This window comes from Ctenopharyngodon idella, chromosome 16 (assembly GCF_019924925.1).
Source record: "Ctenopharyngodon idella isolate HZGC_01 chromosome 16, HZGC01, whole genome shotgun sequence".
Taxonomy (NCBI): Eukaryota; Metazoa; Chordata; class Actinopteri; order Cypriniformes; family Xenocyprididae; genus Ctenopharyngodon; species Ctenopharyngodon idella.
The window spans coordinates 7,767,941-7,782,543 of NC_067235.1; the positions used below are offsets into that span (position 1 = coordinate 7,767,941).

Consider the following 14,603-nt stretch of genomic DNA (forward strand, 5'->3'; position numbering starts at 1 on the left):
CTTTTTATTTATTTTTTTAAGATTGTATATGTATTATTATTTGTATGAAAAAATAGCTTACTGAAATTTTTTTGATGCGTTTGTCAGGCTCCTGATGTCAGGTGTAGCACATGCAGGATCCACAACAAAAATTTGTTGTAATGGAAGATGAAGGTACTGTGACAACACAACACATTGAACATGCTTTTTGTAAACAGCAAAGGGACCATTGCTGAAAATATTGTGCCATCATATCCATTACCTATAAACATTTCTTTCACATGGATATTTTTTAATGGATTAAAAACTGTATAGTTTTCACACTTTGTTTTTGGTAGTTTTTTGTTTAAAATTTTTGTAATAAAAAAACTACTGGCAAGCAGTAAAAAGTTCACCCAAAAAAAAAAAAAAAAAAAAAAGTCCCCCCTTCATGTGTTTCCAAACCTGTATGACTTTCTTCTGCTAAACACAAAAGAAAAATATTGAGTCACTGTTTTTTGTTGGTTTGTTTGTTTGTTTTTTGTTTTTCAACATTCCTCATAATATAATATAATTTAATTTTTTATGCTCCTAAGAAAGTCACAGGCTTGAAATGACATAAATGCCATTTACAATGACAGAATTGTCAATTTTAGGTGGACTAGCCCTTTATTGCATACAAGTGGTTACAACAGAAGTCTTTTCAAATCTTTTTTGGAGTCTCAATGGTTAAAGAAAAATGTTATATTCAACAAAGTATATGAAAAATTAAGCAGTCACATTTGAGCTGAAAAACAGTCTATCTTTACTAGTCATTTTTTAAAAGTTCTGTTTGAATCAGGAATTAATGCATACAAATCATAGTGTATTTAAAAGTAAGTTGCATCACTTACCACAAACTTCCAGTGGATGTCACTTATATTAAGAAATGTGATAACCCCATCAAATGCTTCAAAATTAACCTGTACAACATAACAAATATGCATGTTTATATCAATATTCAAATAATTAGATTTAGTATTTAAGTATATCTTTACACTCACGTCCTTTAAGCCTTGTCGAACCACTTGTTCTCTTCTGCCATAGAAAATTACAAAGGTGGTGTGATGGTTTAACTGAAAAATTTTCCCAGACTTGTCATGTTCATTAAGGACAGACCGGATGTAACTTTCCATAACCTAAACAGTTTGACAACACAACAGTATTGATACTTGCTCTTAAAATCCCTTAGCTGAATTAAAAAATATCTTATTGTATAGCTATATTTATTACATTCAGTAAAATAAACAGCATCTACACTACAAAAACTGACATGTAGAAATTAAAGGGAGTTCAAAAATTAGCAAATTGTTGCATATTGCTACCAATTTTTTTAGGCAAAGTTCTACATGTAATTTGTGTATCCTCTCCCAGCATTGCTACCTGTTCCATTTGCCACATGTTTACCATAGCTCTCTCTGTCAGCGATGAGGGATTTACATGTCATAAATGTAGGGAAATAGTCAGGCTGACAGAGAGAATCTCAGAATTAGAGACACGCATCCAAACTTTAATCGAGGATAGTAAGAATGCAAGGGCTTCAGATACTGTTTTGGATGCGACTAGCTTAGTGAACTCTGTACATTGTTCGGTTCCGGCTGTAGAGCCCGCGCAGCAGGGCACTTGGGTAACGGTGAGGCGGCCTAGCCGCGGAAAACACCACTCTTCCGTTCCAATAAGAACATCAAACAGGTTCTCCCCACTCAGTGATACACCCACTGAGAATCCTGTTGAAAGTGCCCTAGTTATTGGTGATTCTATTACACGGAACGTGAAAATAGAGACACCAGCCACCATAGTCACATGTTTGCCGGGAGCCAGAGCACCTGACATCAAAGCAAATTTAAAAGTGCTGGCTAATGCTAATCGTAAATACTCTAAGATCGTTATTCACGTTGGCACTAATGATGTTCGACTTCGCCAGTCGGAGATCACTAAAATTAACATTAAAGAGGTGTGTGAACTCGCAAGTACAATGTCAGGAGAAGTAATTTGCTCTGGCCCCCTTCCTGTTCGTCGGAGTGATGAGATAGTTAGCAGATTATCATCACTCAATGGCTGGCTGTCCGCAAAATAATATAGGTTTCATAGACAATTGGAAAAGTTTTTGGGGCAGACCTGACCTCTTAAAAAGAGATGGTATTCATCCCTCCTGGGATGGTGCTGCTCTTCTCTCTAGTAATATGGCACATAGTCTTAGAACTGAAACATGACAAACTGGGGCCCAGGTCAGAAAGCAGACAGACTGGCTAAACCGACCGTCTGCTAGCTGCCTCACGTTACAGAAGTCAGAAAATTCAGATAACTCCCAACACATAGAAACTCTTACACCTAGATATTTTCAAATAGAGACTGTGTCTGTACCCCGAATTAGTAAAAACAAAAAACTTCCAAACCCATTTAATGGTAAAAATTTAATTGATGTTCAACAAATAAAAAATAGAGATAATAATGCTAAACAAATGATAAAACTCGGGTTGTTAAATATTAGATCCCTTTCTTCAAAATCACTTATTGTTAATGATATTATCAAAGATAATAATCTAGATGTGCTGTGTTTGACAGAAACTTGGCTAAAACCGGACGATTACATTACTTTAAATGAGTCTAGTCCTCAAGGTTATGATTATCGACACAATGCCCGTCAGAAAGGCAAAGGGGGAGGTGTTGCTGTAATCTATAGTAATATTTACAGTATTAGTCAGAAGTCTTTCAAATATAATTCCTTCGAAACTATGGTACTTTACGTAACATTATGTAAGTTGACATTTGTGCTGGCTACTGTATACAGGCCACCAGGACACAATACAGACTTTATCAAAGAATTTGCTGACTTTCTATCAGAGTTAGTACTAGCTGCAGATAAAGTCCTTGTTTTTGGTGATTTTAATATTCATGTAGATAATAAAAAAGACGCATTAGGATTGGCATTTGCAGATATTCTAAACTCTATTGGTGTTAGACAACATGTGTCAGGACCCACTCATTGTCGTAATCATACTTTAGATCTAATATTGTCACATGGAATCGATATTGATGCTGTTGAAATTCTGCAGCAGAGTGATGACATCTCAGATCATTATCTAGTCTCGTGTATACTACATTTAGTCAAGGCGGCTAAACTGCCTCCATGCCATAAATATGGTAGAACCATCACTTCTACCACTAAAGATTGCTTTATAAATAATCTTCCTGATCATTTTCATCGCCTTAGCATACCAGACAGCTTAGAAGACCTCGATGTTGCAACAGAAACTATTGCCTCTGTCTTTTCCAGCACATTAGACTCAGTTGCTCCTTTGCGTTTAAAAAAGATTAAGGAAATTAATCCAATGCCATGGTACAATGAGCACACTCAGGCCCTAAAGTTAGCAGCCAGAAAAATGGAGCGCAGCTGGAAGAAATCAAAACTAGAAGTATTTCGTGGAGAGAGAGAATGATTGAGTACAGAAAGGCCTTAAAATCTGCTAGATCTGCCTATTTTTCAAAACTCTTAGAAGAAAATAAACACAACCCTAGGTATTTATTTAATACAGTGGCTAAATTAACAAGAAATAAAGCTTCAACTTCTGATGTTTCCAAATAGCACAGCAGTAATGACTTTATGAACTTCTTTACTTGCAAGATTGATAATATTAGAGAAAAAATAATAACCATGCAACCGTCTACTACAGTATCGTGTCAGATAGTGCATTGTAGTGTCCCTGAGGAAAAATTCAGTTCATTTACTGCTTTAGGAGAGGAAGAATTGTCTAAACTTGTTAAATCATCAAAATCAACAACATGTATGTTAGACCCTATACCGACTAAGCTATTGAAAGAAATGCTTCCAGAGGTCATAGACCCTCTTCTCAATATCGTCAATTCATCTTTATCATTAGGATACGTACCAAAAACTTTTAAGCTGGCTATTATTAAACCTCTTATTAAAAAACCACAACTTGATCCTAGAGAATTAGTCAATTACAGGCCGATCTCAAATCTCACTTTTCTGTCAAAAATACTAGAAAAGGCAGTATCATCACAGCTATGTTCCTTTTTAGAAAGAAATGGTATCTGTGAGGATTTCTAGTCAGGATTTAGACTGTACCATAGTACTGAGACTGCTCTCATTAGAGTTACTAATGATTTGCTCTTATCATCAGTGGTTGTATCTCTCTATTAGTGTTACTGGATCTTAGTGCAGCATTTGACACTATTGATCACAATATTCTTTTAAATAGACTCGAAAATTATGTTGGCATTAGTGGAATTGCATTGTCATGGTTCAAATCATACTTATCTGACCGTTATCAGTTTGTAGTAGTAAACGAAGACATGTCATACCGATCACAAGTTCAATATGGAGTACCACAAGGCTCAGTACTAGGACCGTTGCTGTTCACTCTGTACATGCTACCCTTGGGAGATATCATTAGGAAGCATGGCGTTAGTTTTCACTGTTACGCTGATGATACTCAGCTCTATATTTCTTCGCGCCCTGACGAAACTTACCAATTCACAAAATTAATGGAATGCATAGCTGATATAAAAAATTGGATGACCAGTAATTTCCTACTACTAAATTCAGAAAAAACAGAGATTCTAATTTTTGGACCAAAAACTTCTTCACGTAATAACCTAGAATATTGTCTAACACTTGATGGCTGCTCTGTTAAGTCTTCGTCGTCAGTTAGGAACCTGGGTGTGCTCTTTGATACCAATATTTCATTTGAAGGCCATGTTACTAGCATCTGTAAAACCGCATTCTTCCATCTTAAAAATATATCTAAACTACGACATATGCTCTCAATGAAAAATGCAGAACAGTTAGTTCATGCGTTCATGACCTCAAGGCTAGATTACTGTAATGCTCTACTGGGTGGTTGTTCTGCTCGCCTGATAAATAAACTACAGCTCGTACAAAATGCAGCAGCTAGAGTTCTTACTAGAACCAGGAAGTATGACCATATTAGCCCAGTTCTGTCAACACTGCATTGGCTTCCTGTTAAACATCGTATAGATTTTAAAATCTTGCTAATTACTTACAAAGCACTAAATGGTTTAGCTCCCCAGTACCTGAGCGAGCTCCTAATTCATTATAGTCCTTCACGTCTATTGCGATCTCAGAATTCAGGCCAGCTGATAATACCTAGAATATCAAAATCAACTGCTGGTGGTAGATCCTTCTCCTATTTGGCACCTAAACTCTGGAACAATCTTCCTAGCATTGTTCGGGAAGCAGACACACTCTGTCAGTTTAAATCTAGACTAAAAACGCATCTCTTTAACCTGGCATACACATAACACATTACCAATTTATATTTTCAAATCCGTTAAAGGATTATTAGGCTGCATAAATTAGGTCAGCCGGAACCGGGAACACTTCCTATAACACCTGATGTACTCGTTACATCAGAAGAAGAATGGCATCTACGCTAATATTAGTCTTTCTGTTTATCCCGAGGTTCACCGTAGTCAACCGGATCCGGGCCGTATCCAGGTGAGACCAAGGACCTGCACCTTGACATGACCACAACGCAGCCCTGACGTATCAGCAGAGATTGAGTCAACTAGATCATCCACTGTGAGGGCCTCATCGACACGACAGCCACGACACAGTTCCTCAACAACCGTCCATACCGGCGTGATGAATACGATCCTCAATTGGATGGAACTGAAATAAATACTTTTAATGTTGCGATCCTATTGGACTTATGATAGCAACCTGAATTGTAACAAAGCACTGTTGGCCAGAGGAGAACTGGCACCCCGACTAAGCCTGGTTTCTCCCAAGGTTTTTTTCTCCATTTTAACACCAATTTGCCACTTGTCTGCCACCTAATGTCACCTGATGGAGTTTGGGTTCCTTGCCGCTGTCGCCTCTGGCTTGCTTAGTTGGGGACACTTGACTTGACATTTGATATTCAACAGTGCTTTGATCTGCCTGCATTGACACTATTCTTTAAGAGCTGCTGTGCAGCCAAACAATGTACCAGTTATCAATGTAAAGCTGCTTTGACACAATCTACATTGTAAAAAGCGCTATATAAATAAAGGTGACTTGACTTGACTATTGTTGATTATTAGATAAGGTCAATGTAATTTAATGCAAATATTATAATAAAGCGCACTTACTTCTCCACATAGTCTGTCGTGGGGTCGCAAAGTCAGAAATTCTTGATGTCTCAACGTCATGTCAAATCTGTAATGGACAGCCTTAATACGTGCTACAATCTGTTCAGTGGCTTGACATTCCCATAGTTTAGTTACCTATAAAAAATTGTTAGTAGATTCTTAGATATTATTAAATGATTTTTCTACATTTTGTAAAGTCCCTTTTACCTCTTCAGCAACACCAATGCCTGTCTTAACAATGTCTGTCTTGTCCTTTGTGTCACCACACTCACTTGGTGTCTTTTTTGATTTGTGTTTTAGTTTGTGACCATCACATAATTTTGGTGTTGGGACCTGTGCAAAAAAGTTTTTCAGAGGCAAAGTAAGTACAGAAAGAAAGATAATTTTGGAAAATGGATATTTATATTAATTGTAATTTATTATTAATTGTAATATTTGAAATTTACCTTTTCAGGAACATATTCTTGTGAAATGTCCTTTGCATTTATCATGCCACTGCTTTCAGTTGTCGGGGTCTGTTTTGGTTCGGGAATGTCATGTTTTTTCTTTGTAGACACCTGCACAAAATATTGTTAGTAGGTGCACAGTCAGTTAAAAACCTTTTTTTTTTTTTTTCTTCTGCTATTTACCTCTTCAGCAACACCAGGAACATCAGGGACACTAAAAGTGGTTTGTGCTGTTCTTTGCACCCCAGGTGTGGGCATTTGAGGTGGAGCTCTGTAAAAGTGTGATTTTGTTGGCCGTTTTCCCCACCTCTCTTCTGCAAAAGCCACATGACCTGATGGCTTATGAGGTCTAATGAGGATATCTTCAGGAAGATTGTTCCTCATTATGTGTTCCCTGTAACGCCCCTTCAAAGATGTGTGCATTGTCTGAATGAAGTGTGCTGGCCGGACACATGTTTTTTTTTTGAAGAATGCATGTTTTCACAATGCCAAACCATTTTTCAACATGACAGTTTGTGTCTCTGGTTTTGGAGTTTTCTGCTGAAGGAAGTAGTGACTCTGTCATGTCACATGCATATCTTTTTAGATTTCCTAGTAGAACCCCGCTCCAAAGTGGATAGATCCCCAGGTAATTGTCCAGAAGGAACTTGATTACATCTGGACAATAATAAGGATTTTCAACACTCTGATGTTGTTCTTCATTTTCCAAGACAACCATGACATCATCGTAGATCTTCCTGAAAAGTTTGGAAAATGGAGAACCACCAACAATTGTTTTTGATGAATTTTCATCCATCTCTCACTTTTCCGAGTCATCTTCTGTTCGGTCTTGAAGAATAGCATCTTCTTTTGTAATGAGGCCCTCCAAGAATTCAAGACTCTCTGTGACATTTTTACTGACATGTCTTGCGAGGAAAACAATGCAGAATGGTCTGAAAATGGCAAGGGCATCATCCAGATTAACAGTGTTTTGCATCCTGGCAAATACGTATGTTGCCATATTTTGCAGCCCTTTATCGTCTGTCTTCCTTCCAAAAGCTGAAGACACAGCTTTAATGACGTGAGCTGCACACAGGTGCAAAACTGTTGCCGATTTTATATCTGCCCAGGTTTTTTGCTTTTGGCAGATGGCATACACCCTATTAAGGTAAGCCGGCATACTTTCTTTATTAAATGCCAAAATAACTCCCTGCATAAGGGCCCAGCTGTAATTGGTCTCCACCTGGTGAATTTGTTGACTGGTGTATTTTGACATTTTGAGGAGAAACTGCATTAGCCAGAAAGTTATAGGAGGAACGGAATGCTCGCTTGATATCATCTCGCATACTGGAAGTGGAGGTGCATCTCTTCCTTTACCTGTAATTTTGGAAATCACACTCCCTGTGGCATCTAGGTAAAGAGTGACAGGGGATCTGTCTCTCAGATTATTCACCAGTATGCCTATTCCTGTTTCTGTGTACAGGTGAGCCCCAAAAGGATCCACCTGGAAATGTTGTACATACCCAGGAGTCAAATAAGAGGCAGTGTCACATTGTCGGATTATGGATTGTGTGAGCTGAGTCTCCAGAAGAATGTTGTCATGTTGCTGCATGGTTTTCTTGATTTCATGGGAAATGACTTTCAAAATGTTTCTGTTTAGGCTGTGAGTGATGTTACCAGCAAGAAGTTCCTGAATGGGTGTGTTTTGCAGCCTTTTATAATATTCTGTACTTACACCTTGAAGGACAGTTTTTGCTATTTTTCCCCTTCTGACATTACTGGCATGTCTGAACTGTTGTTCTTTTTTTAGGTGTAAGATGTTTCCAGTCCGGCACACAGTTAAAGGAATAACTGTTTGATGTTTGGCTGGTTTGGTCTTCATGGTGAAGGAATACCTTGCACGGCATGTTGAAAATGTACATTTTGCACATATTTTTAAGTACCCACACATACGCTTCCGGCTCCCTATTGCTCGGACATGCTGGTATGTAAAGCGGAGTGGACAACAAGTATTTTTTTATTGAACTGATTGTACAAGTAGTGGGTCCATGGTTGTCTTAGTTTATTGGAACATTTCAAAGGGCAAATTTTGTTCCATACCTTCGAATGAAGAAACACTTTAAATTTAGTTGGTGTTTGTGGCACGTTTATAAGTTTGGTCCCGTTTTTGATTCTGTCTTTTTTTCTGGATTCTTTTTTAGTTCATGGATTGAGTTACAGTGGTTGTCAATTGTTGGAGGAACCTCTATCACCTCAAAGTTGTCAGACTCAGGGTCTGTCTGTCCCCAGTCATTGATCTCCTCAGACTCCTCTCTATCCATTTCTGTTTCATCTTTTTCCAAATTCTCTGTCCGCATACTTTTGGTTTCATTTTCCTGTTTCTTTAAACACATTGGTTGTAACAGTTCTGATATTTCTCCTGTTATACGTCCATATAATAAAAAGCCATTGCCTGTTTTTTGGAGTATCTTTTTCAAATATTTGGTTGGATAGTGTGTGCCAGATAGGTGATTTCTGAGTAGTGTCATTATTTACAATATTTTCAGCTATGACATTTTTTTTTTTTTTTTTTTTTTTTATTACCTCTGTTCCTCCAGCAGCTTCCCACAAGTCTTTTCTCAATGCACCCTTACCTCTTTTAGATCTTGCCATTGTTCATCACTGATATCATTGATATTTTTAGTCAACTTTGTTTGTAATGGTGTGACTGGACTTCTATGTAGTCCTTTTATACATTTCTAAGTAGCAGTAGAAGATTCCAATCACAAAATTACAAAATTAGCTAAAGGCATGTGGCTGGTTTGTGTATACTTTACAGGTGTCTATTGTTGTGATGTCAGCAAATTAATAAGAAAATGGTGAACTATGTTAAAGTAATAATGTGTTATATATATATAAAAATGTATAATATATATGTGTGTGTGTGTGTGTGTGTGTGTGTGTGTATAATGTATATGTGCTACAATCTGTTCAGTGGCTTGACATTCCCATAGTTTAGTTACCTATAAAAATTGTTAGTAGATTCTTAGATATTATTAAATGATTTTTCTACATTTTGTAAGGTCCCTTTTACCTCTTCAGCAACACCAATGCCTGTCTTAACAATGTCTGTCTTGTCCTTTGTGTCACCACACTCACTTGGTGTCTTTTTTGATTTGTGTTTTAGTTTGTGACCATCACATAATTTTGGTGTTGGGACCTGTGCAAAAAAAGTTTTTCAGAGGCAAAGTAAGTTTATTTTGGAAATTGTATATTTATAGTTGATAATTACTATATTATTAGTAATATTTTACATTTACCTTTTCAGGAACATGTTCTTGTGAAATGTCCTTAGCATTATTTGGTTTTTGTTTACATGTATTTTAACCTGTTCATGAACTCTTACAGTCTTTTATATTATTATTTGGTTTGTTTATATGTATTTTAACCTGTTCAAGTTTTTTGTTTATCTTTTTAATACAAATGTTTAAAATATGTATAAAAAGTATATATATATATTAAACCTTGTGAAAGGTCTTTTTTCACATTTTACTGAAAAAGCTTTTTGACCAATGTCTTTAGTTTAGAAATTGTCAGAAATGTATTGGTATGCCATGAATATTGAAATGTACAAATGGGATACAACAATATAATTGTTGTTAAATTATAGGATGACATAGCCCTGCTTAAAACTGCTTTTTCATGTAAACAACCTACTTAGTAATGCCATTCTAATACTTTACGAATATTAACAGAACATGGCATACATTTAGTATTTTGGATGCAAAAACCATCACAGATGACACACACAAGAATCACACACACACACACACACACACACACACACAAAAAAAAACAGATAAGAGCAACAATGGATCAATAACAAAAGGTTGTATAAGTAATAAAATATCTTCCTGTATTGCCTACAAAATTACATCACGGCTGTGGCTGTTTTCGAGGCTGCCGCCGCGGCACGGGATTGGTGCCTCTGCCCTCCCGATCTGAACACATTAGGCTCTCCAATGTATTCGTGTGATTAAATATGTTAATAAAGCGCGCAGGGGCAAAAACGAGTGTATTCCGCTTGTTTATACGTTACCTCACATAAACCTAGTTTTGGTCCTAAATATTAGTCTGTGCTATCAGTCAGCATCAGCAAGTGTACATCGGGTCTGCATCTGTTCAGCATCTTGTTAGATAACCAGTACCAATCCCTTTTTTTAAAAGTGCTCATGTCAAGCGGAAATGCTGGGAATGTGTGTTTTAAAGAGCAGTCTTGATTATGGCCTCCATTACAGGTATTAAAGGTGGAAAAGTGAACAGTCGTCCATTTTTAAAACATATAACAGCCAATCAGATGACTTGAACAAAGGATAGTGGCCAATAGTGAGGGAAAGAGGGTAAACATCACGTGATGGAAGTGCATTTATTGAAAATTGGCCTGAATGAAATGACATGGTACTGTTCTACCACGCCATGTAAGTACCAAATTGTATAGTAGTTTAATGACAGCTGTAGAAATGTTTAATATTTACTAATAACATTGTAGCATAGGCTACTGGTAAAAAATCTGGTTGGGGTATTACAAATATTTAAATGTATATACATCAAAGATGACCGCATCAAATCACTTGCAAATGTGAATGTTTATGTCTTCTTGACATAAAAATACCATATCTCAGCAAACACAACATACATTTTCTGGTAAAATATGCCAAATTGTAAAATGTACAAATTAATGTAAGATAATCCAAACAATATTTTACCAATTTAAACAAAGAGAAATATTTTTTGGAATTTGGAAAAGCATTTCCATAAAAGTGAAATGTAATTGCAGAACCAAAATTTGCAACAAGCAGTGCTGGAAGAATAATGACTTGTTGTTATTACAAAATATATCTTGTTAATATAAATTAAATCTTTAGAAGCAGAGAAGGTGCTTATAGATTGTTTAACATTGTATTTGCAAAGCAACAGAAAACTGGTGAAAACACAAAACAGATGAAATTGGGAATTCCTGTGTGATAGCACTTTAGAGATCACATTTAGGAAACATACCATGTAATCTCAGTGAGCTTTTATTGTTTGCATAAAGTGTCTTAATGATATTAGAAAATAAATTAACAAAGAAGACAGTGAAACCTCAAGCTATGTTCCACTGTATCAAATGCCTTGTCAAAGCCTAAAAATAAAATGAAGGTCATTGGTGAGAAATATGCATAAATACAGTAGTCAACATTTGAAGTCGATCAAAAAAGTTAGGACAACTTTGATGAAATGTTTTGATCAACTTCAAATGTTGACTACTGTATATTACAGGGGTTGTAACATCATCAGGTCACATAACAAAAATTGAAATGTTGAATATATGGGTAAAAAATCAAATACAGTCATACAATGCATTGTAAGCATGCAAACTGTGTAAGATAAGTGTGTGTAGTAAAAAATGTGCGAACAAAGCCTATTTAAAGTTGTGTGAAGTCATTGGGTCAAGAATCTATATATACAATATCGTATATAATATATCGTATATAATATATCGTAATCGTAATATATGTGTACTGTATATACACTACAACTATATATATATATATATATATAGGTGATGCCATGTTAGTAAATATATAATAGGTGGTGTGACATCATCAGGTCACATGACCAGGACGTTATATAGATTTGTGTAATTCAAAAATTCATAAAGTATGACAAAAAGACATTTCCAAAATCCAACTTGTGTATGATGTGCGACAGGTGTGTGTGAACATATCACAACTGGTGTGACATCATTGGGTCACATGACCAGGACGTTATATAGATTTATGTATTTCAAAAATTCATAAAAATTGACAAAATGACATTTCCAAAATCCAAATCGTGTATGATGTGTGACAGGTGTGTGTGAACATATCACAACTGGTGTGACATCGGGTCACATGACCAGGAAGTTATATAGATTTGTGTATTTCAAAAATTCATAAATATTGACAAAATGACATTTCCAAAATCCAACGCATGTATGATGTGTGACAGGTGTGTGTGAACATATCACAACTGGTGTGATATCATCGGGTCACATGACCAGGAAGTTATATAGATTTGTGTAATTCAAAAATTCATAAAAAATTGACAAAATGACATTTCCAAAATCCAACGTGTGTATGATGTGCGACAGGTGTGTGTGAACATATCTCAACTGGTGTGACATCATCGGGTCACGTGACCAGGACGTTATATAGATTTGTGTATTTCAAAAATTCATAAAAAAATTGACAAAATGACATTTCCAAAATCCAACGCATGTATGATGTGTTGCAAGTGTTAGTGAATATATTACACTTGCCTTGACAACACCTGTTTCTATTAGGTAAAATAAAATGGTGGAGTACAATGTAATAACAATGTACCAGTTCATAGCAAATAACCCATTCACAGCTTAAACTGACGTGTTCCATTAAAATAAGGTTTCCCACTTAATTCCGATCTTTACATTTTATTAATATGTTTTACATGGTTTCGCATCTTGGAATGTGAGTGTATACTTTTGAGACAGTCCCTTAATTTGCTTGGCGAATGCCTAACGAATGTCCAACATAAAACCAACTTTACCGCACCCTCGGCAAGTTGAAATAATATTCTTACGTGACAGCAGTGAAGTCTACCAATACGCTGATGAATACGTCATTATTATAAATCGCTGTTTTCCCATAGTTATGAAATAGTATATGCCCAGATATATTTGCTGAAATGCAGCTGCTCGCGTACTTCGTACGTAGGCCTAAATAGATGAATACATTGTTTGTATTTAATCATAAGGTGCAAAAAAATGAGCAAACACAGCTTCTACTTAACCGCAAAATCTGCAGAGCCTCTAAACGATCTATTGCTGGTGATATTCGCTAACATGCAGTCTGAATTTGTTATACATTCTGCTGTACAAAATCTATGATTGCTGTAGCTTCGTTTGATATGCGAATACAAAGCGAAAGCCTCTTTCCTTTTATAGAGTTCAACAAACCTCGTCTCTGAATAAATGCAAATCTCATATTGGCTAGCTTCTTATACGCTTAGTAAATCACTCCGAGTATAAAACAGAGTGTTCACTGACACGTGAATTAAACCTCATGTATTGTTACTCCATAATGAACTGATAAAGCAGACCACACGAAAATGATAGTGACATAGCATAAAAAGACCGTTTCACTTATCTTGATTGCAAGCAGCGTGCAGTGGAAGCAGCCAAACAAGCAGAGAGACGGAAGCTGCGTTTAAGTAATGCGCCTTATTTGAGTTGCCGATGGGCTCTATGCACGCAAACCTTCCGCATTTGACGCAAGATTGCTCATCAGTTTCTGGTAAAGGAGATTTAAAGCGGAAGTCAACGGGATTATGGTGGAGTCAGAAAAGTTTTCTCACTGTTTGCTTGAATTACCCAAATTTACCATAAATGACGTACGAAGAATCGTCCGGATGTGCAGTACAACACCGCAGACCAAACTTGAGAATTGTTGTTATTTTCACGATCTGCCCAGAAGCAGGCTAGTAACATTAGTAGAAATGATTTTCATGTAATGTATTTGCAATTTTGTCTTAAAGTGTCAGGTAAAAACAGGGTCACAAATGAGATCTCAGTGAGAGCTCATTGTTACCACTCAATGAAGAAGGCAGAGGTGCCACACCAACTGAGAGTAGGACTGGTAGCTTATTGCCTGGTTTCACAGACAGGGCTTAGGCTATCACCCATAAGGACGCACCCCCATTTCCAAAAGTGCCACTAGAGGGCTACCAGTTAAAGCCAAGAGATTGTACACATGTGCCAACAAACCAGGAACAGCTGCATCTCAATTCACTGTCTGTGACTTTGTCACAGTCACACCTCATAGAAGAAGCAACAAGAATCCAAAGTGCAGTACCTGAATGGCATTCACTGAGGAAGGAGAGGGTGACTGCTTCAAATTTCAGGGAAGTTAGCCACGTTAGAGGTCCAAATGCTGCAGAAAACCTAGCTGAGAGGATCATCCGAGGGATACGACAAACGGCACACATGAAGAGCGGACTAGATATGGAGGCAGGTGCCTTAAATGACTA

The 14,603-nt window shown here is 36.7% G+C and overlaps 2 protein-coding genes and 1 long non-coding RNA gene across 3 annotated transcripts in view; 1 reads left to right on the forward strand and 2 right to left on the reverse strand.

The window, feature by feature from the left end:
• Positions 1 to 9,901, reverse strand: part of LOC127497967 (uncharacterized) — a 50,108-nt gene extending 40,207 nt beyond the window's left edge. Inside the window, exon 1 of the mRNA XM_051866823.1 lies at positions 5,180 to 9,901. Coding sequence (XP_051722783.1) covers positions 7,360 to 8,490 — 1,131 coding nt within the window. The 5' untranslated portion in view covers positions 8,491 to 9,901 and the 3' untranslated portion in view covers positions 5,180 to 7,359. The remainder of the gene's footprint in view (positions 1 to 5,179) is intronic.
• LOC127497970 (uncharacterized) overlaps positions 1 to 14,603 on the forward strand; it is a 351,488-nt gene that overhangs the window by 600 nt on the left and 336,285 nt on the right. The window contains exon 2 of the mRNA XM_051866826.1: positions 88 to 3,516. Within this exon, the coding sequence (XP_051722786.1) occupies positions 2,460 to 3,437 (978 nt within the window). The 5' untranslated portion in view covers positions 88 to 2,459 and the 3' untranslated portion in view covers positions 3,438 to 3,516. The remainder of the gene's footprint in view (positions 1 to 87; positions 3,517 to 14,603) is intronic.
• LOC127497975 (uncharacterized) overlaps positions 3,533 to 14,603 on the reverse strand; it is a 393,949-nt gene continuing 382,878 nt past the window's right edge. Inside the window, exon 3 of the long non-coding RNA XR_007925718.1 lies at positions 3,533 to 4,677. This is a non-coding gene — a long non-coding RNA (uncharacterized LOC127497975). The remainder of the gene's footprint in view (positions 4,678 to 14,603) is intronic.